The sequence below is a fragment of the Grampus griseus genome (genome assembly GCF_964374135.1).
Source record: "Grampus griseus genome assembly, chromosome: 4".
Taxonomy (NCBI): Eukaryota; Metazoa; Chordata; class Mammalia; order Artiodactyla; family Delphinidae; genus Grampus; species Grampus griseus.
In genome coordinates this window covers 60,688,408-60,706,258 of record NC_138997.1, presented here as the reverse complement: position 1 = coordinate 60,706,258, position 17,851 = coordinate 60,688,408, and the positions used below count along the sequence as shown (strand labels likewise).

Genomic DNA, 17,851 nt, shown 5'->3' with positions numbered 1-17,851 from the left:
TAGCAAAAGCCTCAAAAAACTTCAAACGCCAGAGGAGTCTTGAGCATTCTCTCTCCCTGTGCTGCCTTTAATGGAAATAATCAACAGGAATGCTGGATGATTACAGTATATATTTTCTCTGTGGGAAAGGGAGATTATCTACTCAGAACCATAAAGCATTTTGCTTGCAAAATTAATTCAAATTGACTTGCATGGGAGCAGTCATATGAATTGAAAACAGCTGAAGAATGGTTAAAGAAACATCATGATAAACAGCAATCAAACCACTAGGAAAATACCTGGTGTTTGGCCCCTGGGGACCTCCGCAAAGCTGTTTTATTTAACATCTTCATTGATGAATGGGAAGATGAAAGTAAAAAAAAAAAAAATCATTATAGTCACATATGGAAACTGGAGTAAATATCAATGAGAGCAGAGAATTTTTTTTCAGAAGAAGAAGGATTTTAAGTCCAGATTTTACATGGAGTAAATCATTTCACAGAGAACCTCTAGATAGAGACCCAGAAATCTCCATATACATAATGGGGAAAAGGAAAACATGAGTACCCAATATGAAACAGGTGGGAATAATATTGGGAAATGGCTGTTTGAAGTAAGTGGGTGCACAGGTGTCTGACATCACAGGTAAGGTGACAGTAACATATATAACCCTTTAGAAATAACCTGAAACTCTGCTCACATGTATGCTCCTGGCTTCTTATACAGACCAATAGAGAATGTCGTCTAAAAGGAGCGGATCAGGAGAATTAAGTGTTTGGATAGAAAGCTAGTCTAGGTGATGAGTATGGATAACATAGCTGTACACACTGTGATCTGGAGAAAAAATAGATAGGGGTTGGGATGGAGAGAAAAAGGATTTCACAGCATAATCTGCTAATGGAAGAACAGTTAATCTTTGAACCATACTTTCCTGAGGAAATAAGACTTAAACTGCAGTTTGAAGGATGAGGTCTTTAGCTAGTCTATTGCAGTTAGGGTAAGAAGAAGGATTAACAAGAGGATATCATGAATAGAGGCCATTTTCCAGTTTATGTTTGTGAGTTTCCCTATAATGCAGGAGTGTTTTGAGAGACTGTAAAGAAGAAAATATAGGCACTGTTTTATAGTGACTTTAAATATATAAACAGAGTGACACCTAGTAAACAAATAGTATATGCATGTCTCAATCCTACCTTGAATGAATACACTGTGACTGTTGCTAATACATTCAATATATAGCAAAGGCAAAATACAACATTTGTCTCATATGGCAAAGCAGAACTGCACATTTTAAAAAACTTTCTTCATAATTGCTTAGTTTCTATGTGGGAAATCTAAATGTGAAACTGTGCTTCATCTAAACTTCAGTGTATGCTAAGTGACTGTCTTGAATTCCTTAAATTATTTATATTAATTACCTCACGGGTTGGGTGTGCTTTTCGTTTTTCTAAAAAATAATGGATACAAAACTACTTTGGAATAGGATTGTTCTTCATTATACTGGCATTTGCATTATAAAGTATAATATCCATTCCCTTTAGAATTCTTTTCTATCACTGTCCAAATAAAGAGCTTTTCTATATCCACTAATGTGTTCTTTTTTCCCCTTCAGAATAACTTTAATCTTTATTAGCCTCTCCATGCTCAGTGTGGGCCTCAGCGCTTGTCATTATCTTTCCTCTCCTTTGGTAGAAAGCAAAGCCAAAACAAGGTTCTGTCAAAACATCCTGATCATAACCAAAATATATGAGATTAGCAGTGTTCAAATACTTCTCCTCATTCTTTGCCTTTAAGTTTGGGGAGGAGGAATCACACACAAAACTCTCACATACACTTTTACCAAAATCTGAGTATCAGAAAATCCAGTTTAAGTTTCTCTTGATTCAAGAGAATCCACATAAAACACTAATGATGGATTCACAGTCCATTCTGAGTGATCTAAACTTGAGTTATTTTCAACTTCAAAAGTAAACACAGATTCTCTGTCTCAAAGAAATCAGAAAATAGAACAAACTGACACTAAAACAAGAAAAGCCATAAACTCCTGTTTTGAAGTGACTTTATGTAGGACTATTGCTTGCTCTTTCTCCCCTAGGCAGAGAGCAGGTTACACTGTCTCCATTTTAGTACAAATATGATTTAAGTCAATATTCTGAAATCTCTCTCAAATGAATAAGTTATTTTGAATGATCCTAAAACCCCCTAAGATCAGCGTAAGAAAAGACTGCAAAAATAATGTTTATCTTCTTTGAATGGAATAGGAAAAGAGAGCAAAAATAAAATCAGAATTTGCAATACGATTCAGAGGTGACAGCCAGGGGAATGTGATGGCTTGCCCACTGTGTGAACAGGAAGTACAAAGGACTCAGTGGGGAAAAGGCTTTCTGCCAAAGCAAAGAAGGCAGGTCTATCTTGTGATCTTTTGTAACAACAACATATGGAAAAAGAGCAATAGTGAAATTTCTAAGACGTTAAGAGCATAATCTTCTCTAAACAAACACGACAGCCATTCATTTTATTCTTATAAGAATGTTTTGAAAACCCTTGCTCAAAATTTGCAGGAAACAATGCTATTAACATGAATGATTAGACTATATAAATTAATCAACATTAAATGTTCCAGAAGGTGAATGAAATAATGCTACTGTAATGAGAAGGAAGCAAAGTACATCTTCAGGGTGTGTACAGATAGGACAGGGAATGTTCTGTATGATACTACAATGGTAAACACATATTATTATGTATTTGTTAAAACCCAGAGAATGTACAAGAGAAAGAGTGAACTTTAATATAAACCTGGAATTTACCTAATAATAATGTATCAACATTGCCTGGTCTATTGTAACAAATGTACCACACTAATGCAACATGCTAATAGTGAAAAAAGGGTAAGGAGGAATATTGAAGTTGTGTATAAGAACTCTGCATACCTTCTGCTCACTTTTATGCAAACCCAAAACTTCTCTAAAAAAATTAAGTATATTAATTTTTAAAAATAAGGCAATGGTTAAAAAAGTAACAAGTATTTTAAGACAAAATCTTATGTAAATATAAAAAAAGAGGGTTGACAATAGAGTCAATCATGAAATAAATTAATTCTCAACGCCTCTTAATTATTCCTTATTCACAATTACAAATTACTATTACTGTTAGAATTATGTCCTAATGGGTTGAGGCTGAAAAAGTTTGAGAACCTCAGTGTAAAATACTAACAAAAGGTGCTCTGGAGGAAAAAAATATTTACTCAAATAGGCAGTGAAATTTAGAATTGAGGGTAACTATGCACATTATACAACAATTAAGCCAGAAGTCAGTCTGTGTTTTGCTTATTTGTTTTTATTTCTGTCTACAATTAAAGACCAGTTCTGGGAGAAAAAAACAATTGACAAACCCTCCCCTTAATTTTATTCAAAGTGAAATTAGAGTACTGGGTCCCACATTTGGGAGTTGAGGCATAAAAACTCTTAAGAGTTTACTTACTTCATTTGAACAGTCAAATGCCAAAGAGATACCTGAGTGGTTGTTGCTTTTAACCACCAAACTGTTGCTTTCTGGTTGTGTTTGAAAACAGCAATACAAAAGTAGCTTTTTAACCAACCATCATCTTTTCTACTTCTTTAGTGGTTGAGTGATGATGTGGTGCATTCAAATACATTATCTTACTTTATCCTAAAACAACACTGCAAGATAGATGATATAATAGCCACCCATCCTTGCTTAACAGACAGGAAAGCGGAGATTCACACAGGTCCCAAAAATAATAGAGTGAATTACAGATATAGCTGGGAGTCAAGTTAATTCATCCTTTTCATTATCTATCTACCTTTTATATAATTATTTAATTATATATATATATTTGTTATATACACAATATAACAATGCAACTTATATATTTGAGCATCTATGTGCTATATACATTTTTCCAAAAATGTATTATGATCTAGCAATTAATAGCATGTGACCCACTCCACCTCATTTAAAACTTTCTTTGAGGTGAATTTTTTCTTCAGCATGAATTCCTCTCTTACATGAACTAGAAGTCTGAGAACCATCCAGAACCTATGTCTCTGGAGACCTACCTATTTGTAGGAGTTCACCTCTGGTTTAAAATAATCAGTATCCTGGAAGACCTGGGTTTAAAATGGCCTCAGTCTCTTACCAACTGCATAAACTTGGGAAAATCACTTACCCTTACTGAGCCTCATTTTCTTCATCTACAAAAAAATACTAAATATCTCTTTTTACATTGTCATTGTCAGTACTAAATGAATTTACGTACTAATGAAAGAGTATTTTTTTCATGGCAAGACAATGAGAAACAATGATATGACAGCACATGTGCCAAATGCAATACATGTGTTGCTCCCATTTATGTCACAAGCTACTTTAATGACCTTGAGAGAATACTGTCACCTCTCTGCCACTTTCATACAAGTATAGAAAGAAAATAATAGAATGCATTTCATTTATCACATTGCTCTAACACTCTGATAACGCATTCTCAAAATATCAACACTGCCCCAAGCTCCAGGGTATCAGGGACTTTTGCTTGTTTTCTTCACTTACTATCTTCACTACCGTAACCCTGGTTATAGTAGGCACTGACTATTCTTCACTACTATAACTAACTACCAAAACTAGGCACAAACTAAGTAAGGCACACTCTTAGAAGAGTTCAAGCCACAAACTAAGTGTCCAATATATATCTGTTGAATGAACGAATGCAGCAAGTTTGCATGAAAGCAAACTTGGCTGTAACATAGTACTCCTAGATATGTACAGAAAAAAAAAGAAGGAAGGAGGCTTCAAGTTATTACCATGAGGCAGAAGACACTCACACATACACCCACTGTCTACCTCATACATTGTAGCTACAAAGCACATGCTGAAGCCCAAATTCAAATGATGTGCCGTAACTGAGGTGAAGTACTCAAACAAAAACTAGGAAGAAACAGTCTCAGCATGTAACACAAGAGAAGTTTTTTAAAGTCCCTCCTAAAACAGAAGAAAAAACCGATGCTTGTGCAGTATTAAAAAATGACTCCATGATAATGCCAACATTGCAGACCAACAACTTAAATGACCGAAGAGCAGCAGGTAGAAATTGAGTCAGATAGGAGAATTTGCTTACTCTCTTCCAATTGCAGCCTTTACTCAGCTTTGGGCTGTTGAGGTCATAGAAAGCTGCTAGCTCTGGCTTTCTGAAACTTCCAACTAAACAGAGAAGCTGGAAATTCAGACTTTATATGAAATCTCCCAATCTTTAAATGCTGACAATGAATTCATACAGATATAGTCAAAAAACTAACAAAGAAACACAAAAACATGATTGATTGATGGACCTTTTAATATGAGGAGAACAGAAATGCAGCAGAAGATCAAAGAAAGGATGTTTACTGGGTGCCAACACTGTGCCCAGTTCTACCCTCAGTCCCACTTATTTAATCTTCATGCAAAACTACATCTCAGTAATGTATGTCTCATTTCATAAATTAACAAACAAACAGTTATCCTTCTAATAAATATTTATTGAAGTTCTATTATATGCCAGGAACTGAGCCTAGTTTTAGAAACACTGTACAGTGGTAAATATGAGATTGCCATAAGAAATCTAAAAGCTTAAAAGCAAAGAAAAAGTATGACAGGTGCAATGACTGTTTCTAAGAGGTGTATGGAATGTGTGCCTGACTACAAGGGATGAATAGGGTTTCTCTAAGTTACTTGCCCAATTCTTAGGCCTAGATTTAGGGTACTATTTTTATCGGTCTAAGAAATAAAATAATAAAACATTCATTCTTAAGGCCTGAGGTTCAGGAAATGTTCTGAAAAAAAGAATATTCTTCTCTACTTAATACAGTAAAGGCTTTCAGACTGGGGGAGCTCTAAGTCAGACAAGTCAAGACAGCCTTACAAGAGCATTCTTTCATGGAGTTATCAGGTTATATATAATGACAATCCTCTGAGATCAAGTCTTTGAAGAGTCTCCTACCTGACTCTGCCCACCCTAGTGCCTGCCAGACTGCTGTTTTTCACCCTGACAACAGATTTTTGGTTTTGTCCAAGGCTACACTAAAGAGCTGGAGTGGCAGAAAAGGACACAGGGCACCTTGAAATGCCACAAACTTGTTGTTCTAACAAGATTTAGTCCTTTTTTTTGACTAAATGTTCCCTGGATTGCTCCAAGATTTTGGTTAATTTCCAGAGTTCTGAAAAGTTGATTCTTATAATATTTTCCACTTTTCTCATGGCTTTCATGGAAGAGAAAATTTTCAGATGTCCCTATTCCAAAATTTTTGCTGATATCACACCAGTGATCTACATTTCACTTAGAGTTAGATTTCTTATCTAATCCTAAATGACTCAGCCTAATAACAATATATAAGAAGTATATATATACTTTCTTCATTTTGCATATGGGTGACATAGCATCAATATAACACCTGAATTCCACATGCATTCCTCATACTCGGATAAGTGCACATTCCCTAAGTTTCTCTAGTTTAACTTCTTTTTCTTCAGTATTAACATCAGGCATTAGCTATGTCAAAAGAAACATCACTCAAAAAATTACAAGAGTTTTGAAAAAATACTCATTTAAAAATCTGAACAAAATTAACACTATACTAACAATTATACAGAAAGTAAAAGAAAGGAGGAAGTTGTTAGAATGACTGGAAATAGCCCATTTTTGATAAAAAGATTATGTTTTTATAAAGGAGTCAATTGTGCTTTACGCAGAAATCACATACAAAATTGAGTAATTTCCCTAAAAATGTCTAGTTACAAGAACAACTACAACATCAGATTTACCCTCAGAGTTACACTCTGTCAAATCTTGTCTGAATAACTTCTGAATGGAAAAAGGAGGAACACAAAACTAAACTCAGAGCGATTCAAAGAGAATATGACGTACTTTCTCACTTTTAAAAAATTAATTTCAACCCAATATGTCAGCCATCTTCTCAGGAAGGGCAATTTAAGATATTTATGAAATAAATCATTTTTGATATGTGAAAAAATGCAGAGTACAAAATATATTTACAGGTTCTCATAGATGGATGTTAGCCAGCCATCTTCCTGTATAGGGGTGGTGAAAGATGAAAGAAAGACAGTAACTCAGAGGTGGTGAGTGAGGGGAAGGATAAAGAAAGAATGGAGAAAGGAAGAGCATAAGAAAGATAAAAGACAGATTAAGAGAATATATATACCTTTATGTTGGCACTGGCTATATCTGAGTAAGACAATTTGTTTTTCATTTGGCTTATCTTCATGTTTTAATATCTTAACAATCTACTTGTATTACTTTATTTATATTATACCTCTAAATGTAACCATAATATTTACAACCAAAAAGAAATACCAACTTAATGAAAAAAGAGAAAGCACACTGAGATGAGGATATTAACATATAAATTATTATGCATTAGAACAATTAATACTACTTGTCTTATTTCCACAGAAAGAATGTTCTAAGTAAAGAACCAATTAAAACATCTGTTATACTCATCAATTAGAAAAAAATTTTAAGTTTTGGTTATTTGGGTTGTTATAACCAGATTTGGTATAATATTAAATTACTTAATTAAATTGAAATTAACCTTCAAAGTCATATGAAGTATTACTAGTGTGCATAATCTTCTAATTAATTGCATATATACACTGTATAATAAAGTTTTAAGCATTCAAATTGTTTAACAATACTTTTCCTTTAAATGGAGGATTGAAAATATTATTTGTTTTTGTCACAAGGTGATTTGATTATTTTTACTTTTCTTTTTTATATATTTTATTTTTTATTATAAAAATCCATGTGTGTTTTATTTTATTTTTTATTTTTATTTTATATTGGAGTATAGTTGATTAACAATGTTGTGTTAGTTTCAGGTGTACAGCAAAGTGATTCAGTTACACATATACATGTAACTATTCTTTTTTAAATTCTTTTCCCATTTAGGTTATTATAGACTATTGAGCAGAGTTGGTTCAATAATGATGTTGGGTAGTTTTAGCTTGAAAATTAAAAAAATATTTAAATATTAAAGTCATTATATAATAAAAATATTCTATCAAAGTCTAGATTGTTTTCAATATAATAGTCATGCAATACAGTTAATGTTTTCTATGTAATACAAAGATTTTATGTCACAATATTTTACTTATGTTTTCATTTTCCATCTGATAATATGGATGTGTTTTTAATTAAGTACGAGATAATGGAATACTTTTTATATAATCTATGTATTAAGATTCTTAGTACTATAAATATATTAATAGGCATATTGTTAAAAAATGGCTTACCTAATTTTCATCCCAAAGAAGTTATTTTTAATGTACACCATAAAGTAATTTAGTAATAAAAAAACAATGGTTGATTATAAAAATCTTCCAATGGAGCATCTTTTCTGAGAGTTCTCAATAGAGAAAAATTCAAGAATTAAAAGAAAACCTTTGAATGATGAATAATCTGAGACATTTTTAATTTCAATGGAATTTAAAGGAATTTCTTATAATATTTTAATTCCCTAATGTAGTAAATTAAACACATAATAAGTTGGTTCCAGTGTTTGATTCAACACTGTCATTGACACATGAACTTTTATTTCCTATTCAATATAAACAAGATAAGGGCAAATTAGCAGCAAATCTTTGCTTTCTTCTTAGCTCTTCTTCTTCTTCTTCTTTTTTTTTTTTTTTAAAGATAAACCAGTTCTAAAAATGTGTTGGTTGCTTCAATCTGAAACTCTCCTGAATGCTGAAGAAACTTCACATTTCTTTACGGAGAAATATTCAGAGAGGAAAATAATATATTTGTTTTTCAGTAATAAAAATCTCTTCCCAATTTGCTTGCTTTTCCCAGTCAAAGCTAATTTGAAGTCTCCTCACTCCCCTTCACACACACCCCTCTTTTCTTAACATCAAATATGTCCAGAGAATTTACAACTATATGATATTTAAGATGATGTCTATTCAAGTAGTTTAAGTTGTAGGGAAAATTTTATAAAGGCTTACCCCATTTTTTGGAAAAGCAATCCATCCCAAGTCCCCCATGACAGTCCGTGAATCCAACAAATTCACTAAAAGAGAAAGAAAACAAAACTGAGTCAAATATACAAAAATATATCACTATTTTCATAGTGTTATTAAAAGCACATATTACATCCATAACTGAAAGTAATTTGAGCATTCATTATGATGAATACAAGAGTTATAATTTGAAGAAAACATTATTAGGATGCAAGAGAATAAGTGAGTTTGAATAATTATTTGGAGAAAAATAACAGCAAAAGTATATAAACAAGTTATTACCCTAAGTGCTTTTTTTTTGGTCAAACAGGAATAAAGGAAAAGAATTAATAAGAAAAAGAAAAAAAGGAAAGGTCCGTAGAAAACCATGAGGACCATTGTCTATTTTTTAAAGATGCTGGTTCTTGGGATTAAGCTGCAGCTGTAAAGTTGGGGCTAAATATACTCTATTTTCTTCTGGAAAGCTGTTATAAAGGCAATGAACAAATAATTTACATTAAACAACAATAAACTATTCCCAAGTTTGTAAGATTTTTTGTGATATTAACCAAAATCCGTAATCCAAATTGCAAATTTAATTAAGAAATAAATCTATACACTCTTAACCAAGCCTAGGAAATGCAGCAGCTCTTAAGGTTGTTGCAATAGCTAAGTGCTCATTGCATTCCCAAAGATACTTTCATTTATATATAACTATAGTCCAAAATGTGTTTTTTACAAAACTGTTAGCTACATTTTGAAAGGCAGAATTCAATTAGGGCTGGGTATCCTAACATATTAGTAACTCCCAAGATGGAAGTCCGAACATCATCATTGCAAAAGAAAGCAATGGAAGAGTATGCACAGGTCCATGCACCAACATTCGCACACTCACAAACTTGCACATACTCACACACAGATACATAGACACTCAGGGAGTTTATATTTCAAAAGGTTCACCTACTGTCCCTCTGAAATTAAAGTAGTTTAAAAGTGTGCTAGGCAGAGAGGCTGACTAAAATCACACTAAGTTCACAGACACCCCCAAACACACCACTGGACGCGGTCCTGCCCACCAGAAAGACAAAATCCAGCCTCATCCACCAGAACACAGGCACCAGTCCCCTCCACCAGGAAGCCTACACAACCTACTGAACCAACCTTACCCAATGGGGGCAGACAAAAAAAACAACAACCTGCGACAAAAACCTGGAGCCTGCGAAAAGGAGACCCCAAACACAGTAAGTTAAGCAAAATAAGACAGAGAAATATGCAGCAGATGAAGGAGCAAGGTAAAAACCCACCAGACCAAACAAATGAAGAGGAAATAGGCATTCCACCTGAAAAAGAATTCAGAGTAATGATAGTAAAGATGATCCAAAATCTTGGAAATAGAATGGAGAAAATATAAGAAACGTTTAACAAGGAACTAGAAGAACTAAAGAGCAAACAAATAATGATAAACAACACAATAAATGAAATTAAAAATTCTCTAGAAAGAATCAATGGCAGAATAACTGAAGCAGAACAACAGATAAGTGACCCAGAAAATAAAATAGTGGAAATAACTACCAGAGGGCAGAATAAAGAAAAAAGAATGAAAATAATTGAGGACAGTCTCAGAGAACTCAGCAAGAATATTAAATGCACCAACATTTGAATTAAAGGGGTCCCAGAAGAAGAAGAGAAAGAGAAAGGGACTGAAAAATATTTGAAAAGATTATATTAGAGAAATATTTGAAGAGATTATTTGAAGAGAAAATGTCCCTGATAGGGGAAAGGAAATAGTCAGTCAAGTCCAGGAAGCGCAGAGAGTCCCATACAGGAGAAATCCAAGGAGAAACATACCAAGACACATATTAATCAAACTAACAAAAATTACATACAAAGAAGAAATATTAAAAGCAACAAGGGAAAAGCAAGAAATAACATATAAGGGAATCCCCATAAGGTTAACAACTTATCTTTCAGAAGAAACTCTGCAAGCCAGAAGGGAGTGGCAGGACACATTTAAAGTGATGAAAGGGAAAAACCTACAACCAAGATTCCTCTACCCAGCAAGGATCTCATTCAGATTTGCCGGAGAAGTTAAAAACTTTACAGACAAGCAAAAGTTAAGAGAATTCAGCACCACCAAACCAGCTTTACAGAAAATACTAAAGGAACTTCTCTACGCAGGAAACACAAGACAAGGAAAAGACCTACAATAACAAACACAAAACAATTAAGAAAATGGTAATAGGAAGATATATATCAATAATTGCAAATGGATTAAATTGCAAATGGATTAAATGCTCCAACCAAAGACACAGACTGGCTGAATGGATACAAAAACATGACCTGTATATATGCTGTCTACATGAGACCCACTTCAGACCTAGGGACACAAACAGACTGAAAGTGGGGGGATAAAAAAAAGTATTCCAGGCAAATGGAAATCAAAAGAAAGCTGGAGTAGCAATTCTCATAACAGGCAAAATAGACTTTAAAATAAACACAATTACAAGAGACAAAGAAGGGCACTATATAATGATCAAGGGATCAATCTAAGAAGAAAATATAACAATTGTAAATATTTATGCACCCAACATAAGAGCACCTCAATACATAAGGCAAATGCTAACAGCCATAAAAGGGGAAATCGACAGTGACACAATCATAGTAGGGGACTTCAACACCACAGTTTCACCAATGGACAGATCAACCAAAATGAAAATAAATAAGGAAACACAATATTTAAATGATACATTAAACAAGATGGACTTAATTGATATTTATAGGACATTCCATCCAAAAACAAAACAATACACTTTCTTCTCAAGTGCTCATGGAACATTCTCCAGGATAGTTCATATCTTGGGTCACAAATCAAGCCTTAGTAAATTTAAGAAAATTAAAATCATATGAAGTATCTTTTCCGACCACAATGCTATGAGACTAGGTATCAATTACAGGAAAAAATGTGTAAAAATACAAACACATGGAGGTTAAACAATACGCTACTAAGTAACCAAAAGATCACTCAAGGAATCAAAGAGGAACTCAAAACATACCTAGAAACAAATGACAATGAAAACAAAATGGCCCAAAACCTATGGGATGCAGCAAAAGCAGCTGTAAGAGGGAAGTTTACAGCAATACAATCCTACCTCAAGAAACAAGAAAAATCTCAAATAAACAACCTAAACTTATACCTAAAGAAATTAGAGAAAGAAGAAGAAGGAAAAAAAAACCCAAAGTTAGCAGAAGGAAAGAAATCATAAAGAATAGATCAGAAAATAATGAAAAAGAAATGGAGGAAACAATAGCAAAGATCAATAAAACTAAAAGCTGGTTCTTTGAGAAGATAAACAAAATTGATAAACCATTAGCCAGACTCACCCAGAAAAAAAAGAAGACTCAAATCAACAGAATTAGAAATGAAAAAGAAGTAACAGCTGACACTGCAGAAATACAAAGGATCATGAGACATTACTATAAGCAACTATATGCCAATAAAGTGGAAAACCTGGAAGAAATGGACAAATTCTTAGAAAAGCACAACCTTCTAAGACTGAACCAGGAAATAGAAAATATGAAGAGACCAATCACAAGCACTGAAATTGAAACTGTGATTAGAAATCTTCCAACAAAAAAAGCCCAGGACCAGATGGCTTCACAGGCGAATTCTATCAAACATTTAGAGAAGAGCTAACACCTATCACATGGCCATCATCAAAAAATCTACAAATTATAAATGCTGGAGAGGGTGTGGAGAAAAGGGAACCCTATTGCATTCTTGGTGGGAGTGTAAATCGATATAGCCTCTATGAAGAACAGTATGGAGGTTCCTTAAAAAATGAAAAATAGAACTACCATATGACCCAGCAATCCCACTACTGGGCATAAACCCTGAGAAAACCATCATTCACAAAGAGTCATGTACCACAATGTTCATTGCAGCTCTATTTACAATACCCAGGACATGGAAGCAACCTAAGTGTCCATCAACAGGTGAATGGATAAAGAAGATGTGGCACATATATACAATGGAATATTACTCAGCCATAAAAAGAAACAAAATTGAGTTATTTGTAATGAGGTGGATGGACCTAGAGTCTGTTATACAGAGTGAAGTAAGTCAGAAAGAGAAAAACAAATACTCAATGCTAACACATATATATGGAATCAAAAAAAATGGTTATGAAGAATCTAGGGGCAGGACAGGAATAAAGACGCAGATGTAGAGAATGGACTTGAGGACACGGGAAGGGGGAAGGTAAGCTGGGACAAAGTGAGAGAGTGACATGGACATATATACGCTACCAAATGTAAAATCAATAGCTAGTGGGAAGCAGCTGCATAGCACAGGGAGATCAGCTCAGTGCTTTGTGTCCACCTAGAGGGGTGGGATAGGGAGGGTGGGAGGGAGATGCAAGAGGGAGGGGATATGGGGATATATGTATACATAGAGCTGATTCACTCTGTTATAAAGCAGAAACTAACACACCATTGTAAAGCAATTATACTCCAATAAAGATGTTTAAAAAAAAGGTGCTATGTAGTCAAAATGCTTTAGACCTAGATCATAGACCATTATCTTTCAAATATATTATGCCTAAACCAAATGGATCTACCTGGTGTGCTGTGCCGCTGAACCACTTTGAATGAGCATGGTATTTGGACCCAAAAGGGAAACGACTGGGTTAACCCTCGTCAGAGGTACTGAAGCTTTCTCAAACTACATTCAAGAGTCAGTATCTTGAAATGCCCGCAATTCTAAAAAGATGGTTGGATCTGCAAGTGTAAGCCTAGGGTACTAAAGGTTTAACATTAGATAGGCTGAGAAATGTGTAAAACTTCTACAAGGGACCATACTCTGAAATTATTTTGATCAAGGAAATCAGGATCACAACTGAAATAGAAATTTTTGGCATGCTATGGAAATTATGTGCATTTTACCCTTATTATCCATCATTTCATTTCATATCATATATGCAAACATACATATCTTACACACTAAGGTAACAGTCTGTATTAAAACTATTAATATGAAAATAAATCAAAAACTTTAAAATCTTAGAAAACACAGATATATACTCAATACTGTAACCTACCCTTAAACTTGTCTATTTTCCTCATTAAGTTCTGAGCTCTTTAACTATAAAAATGTATGCCTACAGAATGTTTGTATCAACTTTAGCCTACATACAGCATGTTGGCTTTAGGGAATAAAACAATAAGTGATATGTGGAATTATTGTTTTTTAAAGGAAACTGACCTAACTCAAAAACTATTGTTTTAAAACAGAAAAAAACAAAAACAAACAGACCAAAACTATTTCACTACCCACTAACCTTGCAAATCCTCGAGTCAGTCCACTAAATTTAATTTTTCAGGTAGATCCGTACTGTTTTCTTTTTACGCTACTGTTGGCTCTTCTGGTTTCTATGGGAATAAGGCTACATTAAACTTAAATGTCCTTGTCCTCATTTTAGTTTTTCTGGGGCACTAGGTCTGTGTCTAGACATGACTAAATATCAGGGAAGTGCAGAACCTAAATCCTTCTGTTTATTCATCTTTATGATTCATTTTACTCACCTTTGATATTGAGCAGCGGCATATCTGTGTGGACTAGATAAAGTAGAGCAAATGAGCAAACTAAAGGTCTTCTGCTACGATGGCAGTCAAACTGAACTTAATCCTGTGGTGGCAAAGTGATGTGCATAGGAATTCTAGGAATTCATAACTAGCCTGCCATGAGAAACACAGCATTCCTTGTAGACTTCTTAATAATATGTGCATTCTTGAAATACTCATTATTATCAACAGAATTCCAGATGTCTTTCTAAAATTTAATTGCCCTCATTTGAATTAACTTTAATTAAAATTACTATTTTTACTCTTCTTGGCTTAGAAAATGTGTAAGTGTGAAAGTAAATGAAAATACTAGCTTCACTATTTTTACAATTTATTGGGAGTTTCCCATATTGGAATACATTACTGAACACATGGAAATAACTACAATAGGAATGTATATCATCTTTCTTTTGATGATCTTGTCAAAAGATTTTCTTCAGGTAAACAGATTAGGAGTTTTATAGGAAATACATGCATGTCACTTTTCCATACTGCCTAAAATTGCTTTCCTCCTAAAAGATGATTTCATAACATTCACAGTGCAAAGCAGATATTTACATATACCATTACTGAATTGGAAATTGAGGAAAAAAAGAGAAAAATTAGGTGTTTTAGGTAATTACCTGCAGATTACTACTTTATAATTTTGTTCATGTAATGCAGAGTAAATTGGGATTTGATGCCTCAGGAAAAGTAACTATCTAAAATTATATCTACATAAAATTAGATATACAGATAGGTACAGATAAGAGTAAGAGGGCTTTCTTATACCTCCAAGTCTTGCCCATGCTGCTTTAGCTATCTCAAATACCCTTCTCCCTTTGTGAACTGCTAAGTCTTCATTTGTACTTCAAAACATATTTCAGAAACTGTCTTCCCCAGGAAACGATCTCTGATTCTCCTTTTCCTAATTGTGGGTAAGGTAGTATTACTGAATATTTTATTAACACCCAATTCTTATATCCAAAACACGGAATACATAGAATTTTATTGTTCCCCTAAAAGAACACTATGTTTGACTCATGCCTATGAACCTAGCCTGCATTCAGAACAGCTGAATAGCTGTTTGTCTTATGAATGAATCATTTGCTCAGTAGACAGATCAGGAGGGTGTGGCTGAATCAACACACACCAGTAGTTCTCAACATGGGCATCTGATAATGTCTGGAGACATTTTTGATCGTCAAAACTGGGAAGTAGGGGAGTATCTGCTACTGGCCTCTCATGGGAAGAAGCCAGGCATGCAACTGACTAAACATCCTTCAGTGAATAGCAAAACTTCTTCCACCCCACAGGAAAGAATTATGTGGCTCAAATTTCACCAGTGCCAAATCTCAGAAACCCAATCTCAGAAACACCTATGATGCCTCCAGAAAATCTCTACTTCCACAATTCCTTGCACAATGTATCAGCAGCATGATCATCATTAATAGAAGTTAACACATTTGGAAGCATTCCTTATGAATGAAAATACTACTCCTATTTAAGGAAATGGAAGTAACAAAACTTGACATCTTATTTAGAGAAAACAGAGTATTCTGAATACCCAACACCCATACATTATTTTTAGTAACCAAAGTAACTATTATTACAAGTGTAGTCATTTATGCTCTAATAATTTCTCAACATTCATGATGGCATGCATGAAAAAGCTTTATACCACTGATATTATCAATGCTTCCATTCCCCCCATTACTTAAGCTACTAACATAAAAACCGGTTTAGACATAGTGTATATATAAATGTGAATTTTCAGAATTTCCTTTTCTAATTTCATTACTGAATTTATTAAAAGGCGGTTTGGCAGTAATGCAGCACAGTCACTAAGTATCTTCTGTGCTACAATTACAGTAATTAAATTGTTCTGAACAGTATATATGCTTGTTGTAAATTGCAATGAATACACAATGAGTATTGATCTTCATTGTACAACTTAATTAAAACTTGTCCGGGAGAAGCCACTAATGAATATAATTAGAGGAAATGTTTGATACCACAGTTACTCTGAAAGACATTAATTAGATATCAGAAATTTTATGGAAAATGTTTTTATTCTATTATTTATATTTTAAAATAAAGCCATACCATTAAACTGAGAGACAGCCTTCAAGGTCATTTTCCCTCAGCCACTCTATAATTACAATGACGATGGGCATATTGGTTGGTAATCTAATCATTAATTTAGAAGACTGATTCTCCAGGAGAAATCACTCTGTAGAGGTCAATGAGTATTTAGTCTATTGCAAATTCCTAAAGTTAACATAGGAAAAACAATGACTCACAAATACAGGAACTTTTTAATAAGTAAAAATCAGTTAACTGCCTAACCAAATAACAATTATAATAGAAACTAATTCAAACTAATCTTAAGTATGTCTTAATTTTATTACTACATACTAATAAATTTAATGCTTTCTTGAACAAACAGAGAAAAGCTTTTAAAAATTTTACTTTCAGAAAAGCCAGAGAGTTGCTAACTCATTCTTTTTGCTGGGATTCAAGAAGGACAAAGGGAGGGCAGAATGAGTAAAATGCAATATGCACAAAAAGATTCGTAAGCCTTCAACTTCACACATTCTAAAAATTAAAGAGTAATTGGAGTTAATTATTCAAATATGCTCTTTAACTTTCAAAGTTATATCCCTCTGTGTATCCCTCTGACTCCATTGCTTCCTCCGTAACATCTTGCTAATAATTAGGCAAAAAAATGTTATTGGATTTTCCAGGAAAATGATGCATTGGGATGAATGTGTTTTGAAACTTTGAAGAGTCAAAAGACAGCTGAAGGCGCATGGTCCCACCAGCATCAGTGGGTAATGCCTTGAAAGAATGTGTGATCCTTGATGACATGAAGGTAAAGGAGACCCAAAAGGCATATTTGTAATTTTACATTGTTTCTGTTTTTCCCATGATCTTCACATTAACACACAAACACAATTATAATGGTAGTCAGACCTCCATCACAGTGTGAAGAGACAATACTTTGGATTAGTAGCAGATAAGATGGAATTCTCTCTCTCTAAAGGCATTGAACCAAAGTCCCATTGAATACAGTCGAGTTTTGATGTTTGCTTGCTTATTGATTTCCATTTAACAATACCAGAAAAGCTACTGGATTCAATTACAGCACACGTTTAACTAATCTGTGGGACTAAACCCCAGATATACAGCTATCCAGCCTCTCTCCATAGTCTCATTCAGCACAGATGTGATTTCTTGCTTCTGGGCTAAATTTTATAATGAGACAACT

General features: G+C 33.8%; 1 protein-coding gene across 10 annotated transcripts in view; it reads right to left on the bottom strand.

Moving 5' to 3' along the window:
• EPHA5 (EPH receptor A5) overlaps positions 1–17,851 on the bottom strand; it is a gene marked incomplete at both ends in the record, with an annotated part of 324,390 nt that overhangs the window by 286,299 nt on the left and 20,240 nt on the right. For all 10 annotated transcript variants that reach the window (XM_082652895.1, XM_082652898.1, XM_082652897.1 and 7 more), the window contains one exon: positions 8,989–9,053. In XM_082652895.1, coding sequence (XP_082509021.1) covers positions 8,989–9,053 — 65 coding nt within the window. The remainder of the gene's footprint in view (positions 1–8,988; positions 9,054–17,851) is intronic.